Consider the following 13,837-nt stretch of genomic DNA (forward strand, 5'->3'; position numbering starts at 1 on the left):
TAACTGAGTGCTGGCATAGTTCTTTAGAGTTTGCAGAGATGACCAGGAGAACAGATAGTATGTAATCACCACAGTCATCAGGAGTATTTAAGAAACCAGGAAATATGTCCAAAACTTTTAGGCAGGAAATTGAAATTCCACTTCTTTATATACGATCTTGTCCAACTGCTGTACAAAAATGGGAAGTATGAAGCAGTTTGAGGCATCTTTTCATGTCTCAAGCTCTACGAGGATTTATGTTCCCTGGTGTGACCCACAAAAGACCCCGAAACACATTCCTCTCCGTCGTCAGGCTGAGCTTACTCCATCAGCCCTTCTCTTCTTTTCAGGATGATGCCAGCAAGCAAACCACCTGTATAAAGATGGAGATCTCTCAAGGAGGGGACTTCGCAGCCTTCCTCCTACAAGGCAAGATTAACCAAAGGCTGATAAGAAGGTTCAGATTTGTAGTCTCTTTCAGATAACCACCTTTTTTCAAACCTTCTATTTAGAAATAATTTACAGGAGAGTTGTAAAGATCAGTACAGGGTTCGCCTGGACCCTTCACCCAGCTTTTCCAATACCAACATTTAACATGACCGGATGTTTCCATTTGTCAAAATCAAGCAATGACATTGGTATAATACTATTCACGAGAGGTGGTAGGATTTTTTTTTTTTTCAGATTTTGCCCATTTTCCACTAATATTTTTGTTCCAAGGCTCAATCCAGGATATCATATTCTATTTAGGCATCGGGTCTTCTTAGTCTGCTCCGATCTGTGACAATTTCTCGGTCTTTCTTTTGTTTTCACGACCCTGACACCTTTGAAGAATACCAGTCAGATATTTTGTACAATGTCCCCCAATTTCAATTTGCCTGCTGTGTTTCTCATGATTCAACCAGGGTTACGGATCTGGGGGAGATGCCACAGAGGTGTCATTGTATATCAGGGGTATGTGCTAGCAACATCATCTAGTTAATTGGTGTCTGCCAGGTTCCTCTAGTGTTAAGATACTGCTTTTCCCTTCCCATACTGTGTTAGAAGCAAGTCACTACGTCCAGGTCACACTCAAGGGCAGAGGATTTAAGCATCCCTTCCTGGAGGCAGGAGAATCAAAGAATTTGGGGGCATATGTTGAAAGCACCACAGTAATTGATAAACATTTGGGGGGAGATACTTTGAGACTATGCATATATCCCATTTCCCCTTAAAGTATAACCCCCCAATTCTATCATTCATTCTTGGATCTTACCTGCTGTCATTATTACTGTGGTGATAGAACATCTTTTATTCTTTTATTCAAGTGACTGTTAGCTTGATTTTTAACTTTTAAATATTTAGACACACAGTATATGGACCTCTATATTCTTGCCACAGGCCCCTCAAATGTTAAGTGCTTATATACTTTATAATGCTTTATGCATCAAAGGAAGCTTTTATACTTCGTCATATTTCCTAGGCCCCAACAAAGTACCACAAACCAGGTGGCTTAAAACAAAAGATATTTATTCTCTCCCAGGACTGGAGGCCAGAAGCCTGAAGTCCAGATGTCCAGATGATTACGTGTTAAAGGAAACACACTTAGCCAGAGTCCCAGACCAAGGGGAAGTAACCCTTCCCAGGTTGACAGGTATTGGGTATAGAAGCTGAGCGTGTTTCTGTGACAAGTTAAAGCCCCACAACCACTTCCATGGGTGGTCATTTCCTCAAATATCAGAAGAATGCTCCGGAGGGATCTCTCCCAATTCTAGCCCTCAGCCATACCCATTATAGAGTTATAGACTCTATAATACCACCTTCCTCCCCTGACGGGAAAAGCTGTATGACAAAATGTCGGTGTAATTTACCACTTGGAACCTAGAAAACATGGGGACCGGGCAGAGCAGACAGCTTGGTTAAAAACTGTAATATCAGTGCTGTGAGTGTGAGGAGCCTGGTTTCCTTCAGAGGGCGGAGGCCTGAGGGGAGGCGCCCTACCGCTCTGGGGGAGTGAGGACTGGCAGCGACCCACTGCAGGACCACGTCTCCTTCCGTTTGCCCAAGTGGCTGTTACAAGGGTGCCTGCTGGGGACACCTGGGTGGCTCAGTTGTTAAGCGTCTGCCTTCGGCTCGGGTCATGATCCCAGGGTCCTAGGATCCAGCCCTGCATCAGGCTCCCTGCTCCGCGGGAAGCCTGCTTCTTCCTCTCCCGTTCCCCCTGCTTGTGTTCCCTCTCTGGCCCCTCTCTCTCTCTCTGTCAAATAAATAAATAAAATCTTTAAAAAAAACAAAAACAAAAAACCAAGGGTGCCTGCTGGTCCCTGTGCTGGGGGTTCTGAGAAGACAGGCTGTTCCTCACAGGAAACTTGTGACCTGCTCACAGTTGCTCAATGGCTCCTTGGTTTCCCAATGCAGGAGCTGGAGATATTTGGCTGGATGTGTATAAATTGCCCAAGGAGTCTTGGCTCAAGGAAGTGGAGCACCCCCAACCTGCTATAAATCCAAAGAAAAAAGTCAGACAGCCTCAACCGGTAGGAAATGTCCCTGTTTTCCACTGATATGTTTCTCCCTCCCCTTGACCCACATCTAGCCTAAGTCCTCCTTGGGATTTCAGGACGAATGGGGCCTTATGGAGGCTGTAAGAGAGGACTGCAGGCACACTGGCCCATGACTCCAAAATCGATTTGCTTTGGTTAAAATAAGATATTAAAAAGTAGAGGTGTCCTCAGTAGTGGGAGCCTCACTCTCTCTTGTCTGAGAGTTGCCTCTCCACCAAGACCATTCCCAGGCATTTCTCTGGGAGAATGGTCTTTTGTCCTGATTCCTGCCTCATTGGTAATTTTTTCCCCCATCTGGACTGAAATAATCCTTTCATGCCTCACTGAATTTCCCAGATTATGGTATAAACTGGTTGTTCTCAATATATAGGAATACATTTATTCTTCATATTATTCTTAGAAAGTAGGTGCTCTACCATTTCAGTTTATTTTTTTATTTTTAAATTTTTTTAAAAGTCATCTCTGTGCCCAACATAGGGCTCGAACTCATGACCCCGAGATCAAGAGTCGCACACTCCACCGACGACTGAGCCTGCCAGGCACCCCCATTTCAGTTTAGTTACATGTGATCCCTGGGCCTTGTGCTCTGTCTTTAAAATATAGTTCCTCAGTAAATACTATTTTGAAACTTAATTTGCTTATCTATCCAATGTGCACTTGTTATTTTTTAGCCAACAACAATTATTAATTGGGTGTGCCTTTAAAATGGACTATGTCAGGTGCTAAAGAATTGTGAAATTATTAATACAGGAGAGCGAGACAGACTCACCTTCACTGCCGAGCTCACTGAGTGGCTTCAAACAAGGGCCTTTTCTCCCCAGTGAATGTCTTCAAAGTGGGGTGTAATCCTGATCCCTGAAGAGTCACCAGCCCAGAGATCTTCCTCCTCTAAACTCTTACAGAATTATTTCTTGTACCCCTTTTTTGGCATTTCCCATATACTACCTTGATTTTTAGTTATCCTTTTGTGCATGGAAGTTTTTTTTTTTAGTTAACTAGATGATAAATTTCTGGATTGTTAAAAACATACCTCCTGCTTCTTATGAACCAACACCACAGCATCATACTCAATGCCCCACAGATAGATTTTTTGAGGGCTTGATTTATTATTCAGTTGGGAAAACCACCTTGGAATGGGGATGTTTCTCACCATAATTCACTCGGTTTCCATACACTGAGAAGCCACCAACTAACACCAGTTGCAGGGGTAGTCCTGGTAACTATGAGTTACATTTAGAGTTGGTTAAATAAAATTGTCAACATGGCCAATATATTTTGCCAATCAGAAATATTTGCTTCAACTTAGATTTTTGGAATGGGCTCCTAACTGATCTCCTTACCTCTGTTCATTCATATTTCTTCCTATCACTATTTCCAGTTTCCCCTCCTACATTCTAAGATCCTGGACAGTAGGGATCCTGTGTCAAAACCCTGCGGGCCTGGGGACCACGCAAATACCAGTCCTCTGGGTCTACAGGATGAGTTCGCTACTGACAACAGTGATGGGGAGAAAGAGATTAAAGGGGAGGGGGCACATACATCAAGCCTATTGTGAATTAATTTCTCACTTTTCTCCTCAGAATACTCTTGAACCTGTGACTTCAGAGAATTTAGAAATGGTAAGGAGCTTTAAAGAAAATCTCCAGGGAGATTTAGGTTGCATGCCACTGATTTTTATTTTGACTTGAAATGTACTTTAAATACCAAGTATACTAGTAAAATGTTCCCCCAGGGCACTATTTTCAGACTCTCTGTGACTTAATCTTGTGCCTCATATCCACGGAAGAAGGCCCCCTGTCCCTGAGGATAATTGACCCAAGGCATTTGTCCAGAGATGGGTTTCCATGAAGATAAGGGAGGTGAAATTTCAGGGCCACTCACTTGTATGGCTCCTTCCAAAGCCCTGCAAGGGACCCTAACAATGTGTTCACATGGTCATATAGTTTTGTAAAATTGGCAAAAGTAACATTTTAACCACAGTCACTTAAGACTACTCTCTCTTTTTACTCACACTTCCCCTGTCACCATTTACTCCATACTGTGTGGTGTTAGGATAGCCATGGGCATTTTGTGCTCAAAATTTTGTGTTCTCTTTTTTCACAAAGGCCCCCAAATCATATATCCTCAGGCCCCATGAGACCCAATTTGCCCCTGCCAAAATAACAGCCCAGTTCCCCAAGCCAAGTTTCCTGAGGGGTTTCATCTTTGTATTGGGATACCTTAGGGAACTAGAGGCTTCCCTGGAGCTTCCCGGCTCTCCCTTTGAGGCCAAGAGCACACCATACTTTCCAGAGGCTCCGCTCTCGGGAGGACTCAGGCTTGCCAGTAGAGTAGAGGTCACCTCCACATGGAAGTCTCTCGAGAGCCCTCTGTTTTCCCTCTTTTTAAATTACGTTATGTTTCACATTATACAAACAATATGTGAACATATCATACCTGGGAAAAGCCAGGTAATTCAGAGAGAGCAGCTGTCTCCACAGGTCCTCACCATTTATTAGCCTGATGGGTGTTTTCTCAATTTTCAGTGTGTATTTAGATTCTTACCTTCGTTTATCTTAAAAAATATATAGTTTTGTTTTATGGGAATGTCTTTTCTATGGGAAATTTTTTCTATTTTTTTGTTTTATGAGAATTTCCTATACTATTTCTATTTTCTTACAACCTTGCTTTTTTTTTTTTTTACTCATCAACTTATTGGCAAAGTTTTTCAATGTCAAATAAACCTACCTTGTTCTTTTGACCTCTTGTATTCTGTTCCATATTATGGATATACCACAGTTTATTTGGGGTATGAGTCTATTGATGATACTGAGGATATTCCCAATTTATGGCTTTTACATAACATGGTGAAAATCTTTGTAAATTCTTTGTATACCAGGTGCTTCTGAGCATTCAGGTACGTGCATTTTTAGTGTTAATGTAGATACTGCTAAATTGCCCCCCCCAAAGCGGCATGACAATTTACATTTAATCAATTTCTCCACAGCCTCTCTGACCTTGATATTATTATTATTATTATTTTTTTTTTTTTTGCAAACTGATGGAACAAAATGGCATCTCGTGTAATTTTCATTGATCTCTTTCATATTTTTTATTGGCCACTGAGGTTTTCTTTGAATTGCCTGCCTGTATTGTTGTCTTGTTATGTATTTGCTTCCAATTCGTTGTTTCCCTTTTTCCTTTGTTCATGTGCTTTTCTGTTGTAAAGAAGTTTTAGGTTTGGGATGCCTGGATAGCTCAGTCAGTTGGGTGTCCAACTCGATTTTGGCTCAGGTCACGATCTCAGGATCGTGAGATTGAGCCTCACTTGGGGCTCTCTCTCTCCCCCTCCTTCTGTTCCTTCCCACTGCGTGTGCATGCACACGCTCTCTCTCTCAAAAAAAAAAGGGGGAGGGAGAAAAAAAGAAGTTTTAGGTTTGGATACAGTCAGAATTTTCTATCCTTTTTTTTTTTTTTTTTTAAATACTCATTGCACTGGGCGCCTGGGTGGCTCAGTCGGTTGAGCGACTGCCTTCGGCTCAGGTCATGATCCCAGGGTCCTGGGATCGAGTCCCACATCGGGCCCCCTGCTCTGCGGGGAGCCTGCTTCTCCCTCTCCCACTCCCCCTGCTTGTGTTCCCTCTCTCGCTGTGTCTCTCTCTGTCAAATAAATAAATAAAATCTTTAAATACTCATTGCACTGAAGAAGGCTTTCCCCACCTCAAGGTTATAAATAAGTTCTCCTGTGGTTTCTTCTAATAATTTCAGAGTTTTGTTTTTGATATTTCACTCTAATTCATAGGGGAGCATCTTTTGTGAATGGAGTGAGAAGGGGGTCAACTTTTATCTGTTTTTTTCAAATAGCCAATCATCACACAATATCCTTGAGTAATTCATCTTTTCCCATTTGTTTTGAAATGTGATCTTTTATCATTCCTATATATACGTCTATGCTCTTTATCCTGTCCCATTACAATATTCATCTGCCTACACCAGGACCTTAATGAACTTTGGAGCAAAACTGCTGGGGTTCTAATCTCATCAATGCCACCTGCTTATTTTCTGTTCTATTTTCCATACTTTTATTGTTGTTTACCTTTGGGGAAATCTCACTGGTTCAGTCTTTCCACTCTCTCACTGAGTTTTTCATTTTTTAAAAATTTTTTTATTGTTATGTTAATCCCCATCATTAGTTTTAGATGTAGTGTTCCATGATTCATTGTTTGTGCATAACACCCAGTGCTCCATGCAGAACGTGCCCTCCTCAATACCCATCACCAGGCTAACCCATCGTCCCACCCCCCTCCCCTCTAGAACCCTATTTGTTTTTCAGAGTCCATCGTCTCTCATGGTTCGTCTACCCCTCCGATTTCCCCCCCCTTCATTCTTCCCCTCCTGCTATCTTCTTTTTTTTTTTTTTCCTTAACATATATTGCATTATTTGTTTCAGAGGTACAGATCTGAGATTCAACAGTCTTGCACAATTCACGAGTTTTTCATTTTTGCTATCATACTTTCATTTACAAGAGCCTCCCTTTTTTTCTGATTGTTTATTTAATGAATACTGTGCCTTCCCTAAAAACATTTATAATAATTGTTGGTGTTTCTTCTCCATGGATGGTCTCTTTTCCCCAAATTGCTTTTTTCTTCCTATTTGTTTTGGTCTCTGGCTTTCCGAAGAGATGCTCTCCTCACTTGTCTGGTGGTATTTGGCTCTCTACTCATAAGAGTAGGAGTCACGGGGAAACTGACAGGAAGCCAGTGTTTCGGGCATGGGTGGGGCTGGTTGACTGTGGTTTTTCTAAAGAGTGCCCCAACTGGGCTTTAGTGTCGGAAAACACTCATGTCAGTGTCTGGGACAGCACAGGTTTCTCCTGCTATCTGAAAGGAGAGCATTCCTATGAAACCTTTCTTAGCCAAAAGTGTAAAGTGAAGGAGGAATTAGCATTAACTTATATGGAAAAATTTTTGAGCATTCCCAGACTCCCAAAATAACCTCTCTTAGGCTTTTCTGATACCTTAGAACACATCTTGCTAATGTATGTATAAAATAAATTGACATGAAGTACAGATGCTCACAGATGTTCACAGAGTCAAAAGCTATGGCGCATGATGCCTGCATGCTGGATGTAGCTCCCAGGGAAGGATGTGGGTGGGGCCCCTGCTCTAAGCAGGTGCTGGGTGCCTATTTAATTGCTACTCGCACCTGAGTTGCAGAGGCTTGTGGGGAAGACACCTTGGGGGTGGGGTGGGGTGACTTCTATGTTCAGTATGTCAACTTTAACTTCATTCTGTTGGCTGCGTGGAGTTAGGGAGTCTAAGAGTTTAAATGCTTCTTAAAGAGATTTTCAACCAGTCCTGTTGCTGGCCCCACTGGCATTTCCACTCGAGACACCTGGAGCTGACATTTTCTTGAGTCTTAGGGTGTTTGTGGTATAAATCAGATGGCTCCCAGGCTTTCTCCCCTACTGGTTCAGATCTGATTTTCTTAGGTCTGCTAAATCATTTAGCCACCTGCTTTCCAACTTCAAAATTTTCTTGCTTTGTCTTTTTATTCTCTTATTCCTTATGAGTTTATTCCCTTTTGAAAAAGCACCTTTCTGTCATTTTAATGGGGTTTCAGGAAGGAGAGGTGTTAAATGTTATATGTTCACATTACCAACTGTATTTTCCAGCTAGTTATTGCCAGTCCACGGCTGTATCAGTATTCATCAGGTCCTTAGTTGCAGCAAAGAAATTGGAAGGATATCAAGTTTCAGGAAATTGGAAGGAACCAAGGGAGGGTAGGCAGTGAAAACGCCGTAGCCAGGAGTCCACACTACCACCACTCCTGAACGTCACCACCCCCAAGAGACATGGCCACCAAAGCTGATGCTGGGCTTTCCATGATGGCTCTGTCACTGGGCTCTTGACATGGCCACCTCTGCTATAAATAATTTCTCTACTGTTTCTAGATCTCCGTGTCCCTTCCTCAGGAGTCACAGTCTTAGGCAGGAACACACAGCTGGTTGAGTGTAGGTCATGTGTCAACACCCAACATTCCAAGGGACAGGAAGAAGAATCTGGCTCCTTCAGTTCCTTGGAGGGAGACTGATTCTTCCAGACTCACACAAGTAGGGGAGCCCCCTCAAAGTAGGAAGCGTATTGAGGGCTGGATAGCCAAAAGGATGACAAATGTCCACCGCACTAGTGCACAGGGAAGCTACTGATTTTTGTATGTCGATCTTGTATTTGGGTGAGGTCAGCAAAACGTAGGTACTGTCAGGGTCACGCAAGCACAGGGTGAGCACCTAAGAGTGAGTGCCTCCTTAAATTTCATACCTGGGTGCCTCACTTCCATTACCTGAGTCTCAGGACTCTTGGCCTCTTTACTGAAGTTCTAATGGTTTGTCAGCTGACGCTGTTGGATTCTCTGGCCAGACAATCATAGACAGTCATAACTGTAAATACTGACAACTTATCCTCCTTCAAGTATTTATTCCTCCTACTTACTAATTGTTCTTGCCTTGTTCTATTTTCTAGGATTTCTAGTAAAATGCTGAATAGTTGTGGTGATAGTACACTACCCAGGACCTAACTGGGACACTCCCAAGTGCTTCACCATTGTGCGTGAAGCTTGCTATAGGTGTTTGACATAAATATCCTTTATCGAGTTAAGCATGTGTCCCTCTAGCCTTTGTTTGCTAAGATTTTGTTGTTTTTTTTTAAAATTAGGAATAGATATTGACCTTCAGCAAATCCTTCCTCCTCATCTTTTGAGAGGAGTTTTTCTCCTTTAATCTGCTAATGTAGTGTATTGCATTAATAGATTCTCTAATGTTGAAACATTCTTCCTTCCATTCTTGGGTAATGCATACTTGGTAATAATTCATTTAACTACACTGTCAGTTTGCTTTGCTAATATTAAAGTCCTAAGTAAGATATTAGCAGACCAAAATGATAGTTTGGTGTTCATGGGTAGTATCCATGTTCAAACATGAGACTGGCTTGTAGAACTTTTTTTCCTTGTGGTTTTCTTATCAGCATTTGATATTAGTGTTATGCTAGCCTTGTAAAGAAGGCTGGATGTTTCCTTTTTTACCCTCTAGGTCTAAAAAAGTCCTATATTATCTTTTTAATTTCAAAATTAAAAATATTTTTTGAGCCTATTTCAGTCAGAATTCATTTATTAGTGGAGATATATAGGTATAGATATGTGTAAATATGTTTCTCCTATAGTATAAAAATAAAAACCTGTCTTTTAAGTTAGTCTCTTTTCTTGTTCTTAATGTTATTTATGTGTGCCTTCTTTTTATTTTTTAAAGAAACTGTTCGTAAATCCAACTTACCAATTTTAACTTGCCAATATTTTCTTAATAAATTTCACATCTATGTTCATGAAGGATATGTTTCATTTTCTTTTCTTTTTTTAAGATTTTATTTTTAAGTAATCTCTAAACCCAGCGTGGGGCTTGAACTCAAACCTGAGATCAAGAGTCACATGTTCCATTGACTGATCCAGCCAGGCACCCCGGTTTTATTTTCTTATAACATCTTTGGTTGTGGTATCAGGGCGATGCTGGCCTTGTATAATAAGTTGGAGTATTCCCATTCTATTTTCTGGAAGAGTTTGTGTAGAATTGGTATTATTTCTTCCTTAAATGTTTGATAGAATTAACCAATAAAGCCATCTAGCTGTGGAGTGTTCTTTGTGGAACTACAAATTCGATGTCTTGAGTGACAAAGGGTTATCTCTTTCTTCTTAAGCAAACTTTTGTATTTTGTGTCTTTTAAGGAATTTGTCCATATTATGTAAGGTCAAATGTATTGGCTTAAAGTAGTTTGTAATCCCTTGTTATCCTTTCATTATCTGTAAAATCTGTTTTTTAAAAAAGATTATTTACTTATTTATTTTAGAGAAAGGGGGGGAGTGAGCAGAGGGAGGGGCAGAGGGAAAGAAACTCAAGCAGACTCCATGACGAATGCAGAGACTGAGGTGGGTCTTGATCCCATGACTCCAAGATGCTCCAAGACCTGAGCTAAATCCAGACTGAGCCACCCAAGCACCCCTGTAAAATCTGTCTTGATGTCATCTTCTTCATTCCTGATATTGGTTTGTTTGTTGATTGATTGATTGATTTGAGAGAGAGAGAAAGCTGTGGGGGGAAGGGGCAGAGAGGGAGAGAGAATCCCAAGCAGATTCCCCATTGATTGCAGAGTCCAATGGGGGACTCTATCACACAACCCTGAGATCATGACTTGAGCCAAAATCAAGAGTCAGACACTCAACTGACAGAGCCACCCAAGTGCCCCCATTTCTGATATTGGTAATTTGTGTTTTCTCTCTTTTTTTCTTAATCAGCTTGGCTAGAGGTTTGTCAATTTTATTAATCTCATCAAAGAACCAGCTTTTGGTTTCATTTCTTTGTGTCCATTTTTTGTGTTTTCTATCTCACCAGTTTCCAATTTGATTTTTATTATTTTCTTTCATCTGCTTACTTCAGGTTTAAGTTTTTTCTTGTCTTCTAGTTTCTTAAGGTAGAAAGCTAGTTCATTGATTTGAGATCTTCTTTTCTGATATGGGCATTTAGTGCTATAAACTTACAGCTAAGTACTGTTTCAGCTGCTTCCTTTAAATTTTGATGTTATTTTAAGAAAAAAATACTTCCTAATTTGCTTTTTGATTTATTTTTTGACCAGGGAATTATTTAGAAGCATATTATTTAGGGTCTAAATACTGGAGATGTTCCAGATATCTTTATTTTTGTGATTTCTAATTTAATTCCATTGTGATCAGAGAACATGCTTCATATAATTTGAAACCTTTTAAATTTATTAAGATTTGTATTGTGCCCAGGATATGGTTTATCTTGGTAACTGTTCTATGTGCACTTGAAAAGAATGTGTATTCAGCTGTTGTTGGTCAAGTTATTTAAGTCTCCTATATCTTTACTGCTTTTCCTTCTATATCCTTACTATATTCGTTCTGATTTTCTGTCTATTCTATCAGTTATTGGGAGAGTGTTCAAATCTCTAAGATTACAGATTTATCTATTTCTGCTTTCACTTCTGTGAGTCTTTGCTTCATGTATTTTGAAGCTCTGTTTTTAGGTGCGTAAACATTTGGAACGTTATGTCTCCTTGATGAATTGACCATTTTATCATTATTCAGTGAATCTTTGATCCCTGGTAATATTCTTTGCTCTGAAATCTATTATGTCAGATATTAATATAGTCACCCCAGCTTTCTTTTGATTAGTTTTACAAGATGTATCTTTTCCTATACTTTAAATATATTGTTGTCTTTGTATTTAAAATGAGTTTCTTTTTGACAGCATGTAGTTGGGTCTTACTTTCTTATACAATTTTTATACAATTACCTTTTAATTGGGGGTAGTTAGGCCATTTATATTTAATGTGGTTGTTGATGAGTTTGGATTTAAAACTATCACTTTGCTATTTACTTTCTATTTGTTCCACCTGTTTTTCTTTCTTTCCCCTCTTTTCCTGTCTTCTTTTGGATGTGTTTTTAATGGTTCTGTTATATCTCCTTTGTTGGCTTATTAGCTGTGCCTTTTCCTTATCGTAGGATATGAACGTTTGTTTTAGAGGAGACATTAAGCTGAGTCTTCCAGTTCACATAATGAAGATCAAACCACCCAAACCAATTACAGGTTAGTATAATTCAACTAACACTCTCTTTCCCTCTGCTATTAATTTCTGTTTTTTCTTTCTTTGCCTTTCTCTACATTTCCCATCTTTTCTATTTATTAGCAGCAATATCTAAATTACAAGTATAATTTTGAAAGGAAAATTTTTTTTAAGTCATAAGCTCTGGGATCTAAAGACAAAAAAATATAAATGTTACAAGGATACAGCTAACTAACAGAATTGGGAAATCAGGAAAGACAGACTTCTAGCTGGAGTTTATTCATTTCTATATTCCTGTGTTAGTTCATTCATCAGTATTTGCTGAGTGCCAGTAATGCACCAAGCACACAGATGAGTAAGACACATCTTGTGCTCTAAAAGCTGCAGTTCTACCAAGGAAGAGTAAGAGGAAACCAGCATTGTAGGATATGATAAGTGCAGCCATGGGGAACATCTAGGACCATGAAAACATAGAGGAAAGAGTGACTAACTCTGCTCACAGAGAGGCAAAGTCTTTATCAAAGGATGGGACATTTGGGAAGGTTTTGAAGGATACGTGGGAGTAGGTCATGAGGAGCCAAGGAGAAGTCCATTGTAGGCAGAGGACAGAGTCTATCCTTTCAATATCTGCACCAGACATCAAAGATCTAGAATGTTCACTGCAGCCGTATTTATAGAGGCAGAAAACTAGTTAAATGAAATCTGGTACACCCATCCAAAGGAATATTTTGCAACCATTAAAAACAAAGAAGGAAATTCTAAAGGCCAAGAATATCCAGTTCACTCTCATAAAAAGAACATGATGATGCTCCATCAAGATTTATTATAAAGCTGATACAGTGAATAAGACAAGATAGAAAATAGATGAATGAAATAGAGAGGCCAGAACAGACCCAGGCATTAGTGGCCACTTGATACCTGAGGGGTGACACTCCAGAGCAGTGGAGAAAGGATGGTCATTTCAGTAAATGGTGCTGCTTGTCCATATGGAAACAAAAGTGAGACTTGACTCCTGCCTCACGCCATACACAAAAATAAATTCCAGTTGAACCACGGAAGTAAATAGGAAAGAGAAAACAATAAAGCTTTTGAATTTTTTTAAAAGATTTTATTTATCTGAGAGAGAGAGAGAATGCAAGAGCGAGCACGAGTGGGGGGAGGGGCAGAGGGAGAGGGAGAAGCAGACTGCCCTGCCGCCAAGCAGGGTCCCAAGACCCCGAGATCATGACCTGAGCCGAAGACAGACACTTAACCAACTGAGCCCCCAGCCATCCCAACAATAAAACTTTGAAAGATTAATACAAGACAATATCTTTATGACTTCTAGGTAGGGAAAGGCTTTTTAAACAAAACACACAAAACAAACACAAAAAGCACTTATAATAAAAGAAAAATTTGATAAATGTGGCTACTAAAATTAAGGACTTCTAGTTACCCTAAGACATCATTAAAAGCATGAAAGAGCAAGCCACATAGTGGGAGAAGATATTTGCAAAACACATAAAACATATGAATGGTCCATATCAAGAGTATATACAGAATTCCTACAACTTATTAAGGAAAAGAGATAGTCTAGTATAAAACAGGCAAGAGATTATTCAGATGGCCAATAAACGTATGAACATACGTACTCAGCATCCTTAGTTATCAGGGAAATGCAATTTTTTTTTTTTTAAGATTTTATTTATTTATTTGAGAGAGAGAGAGAA

General features: G+C 40.0%; 1 protein-coding gene across 7 annotated transcripts in view; it reads left to right on the forward strand.

Annotated features, from left to right (window-relative positions):
• Positions 1-13,837, forward strand: part of WDR93 (WD repeat domain 93) — a 43,624-nt gene that overhangs the window by 11,728 nt on the left and 18,059 nt on the right. For 6 of the 7 annotated variants that reach the window (XR_014148815.1, XR_014148816.1, XR_014148817.1 and 3 more), the window contains exons 5-8: positions 330-408; positions 2,377-2,492; positions 4,100-4,138; positions 12,067-12,151. Coding sequence is in view for 4 of the 7 variants with exons in the window: in XM_081831665.1 (XP_081687791.1) it covers positions 330-408; positions 2,377-2,492; positions 4,100-4,138; positions 12,067-12,151 (319 nt within the window). In the remaining 3 variants the exon portion in view is untranslated. Of the gene's footprint in view, positions 1-329; positions 409-2,376; positions 2,493-4,099; positions 4,139-12,066; positions 12,152-13,837 lie in introns of those variants that run through there. The other variant, XM_081831668.1, reaches the window with a different exon arrangement.

Source organism: Leptonychotes weddellii, chromosome 9 (genome assembly GCF_054177405.1).
Source record: "Leptonychotes weddellii isolate Sample4059 chromosome 9, ASM5417740v2, whole genome shotgun sequence".
In the NCBI taxonomy this organism is placed as follows: Eukaryota; Metazoa; Chordata; class Mammalia; order Carnivora; family Phocidae; genus Leptonychotes; species Leptonychotes weddellii.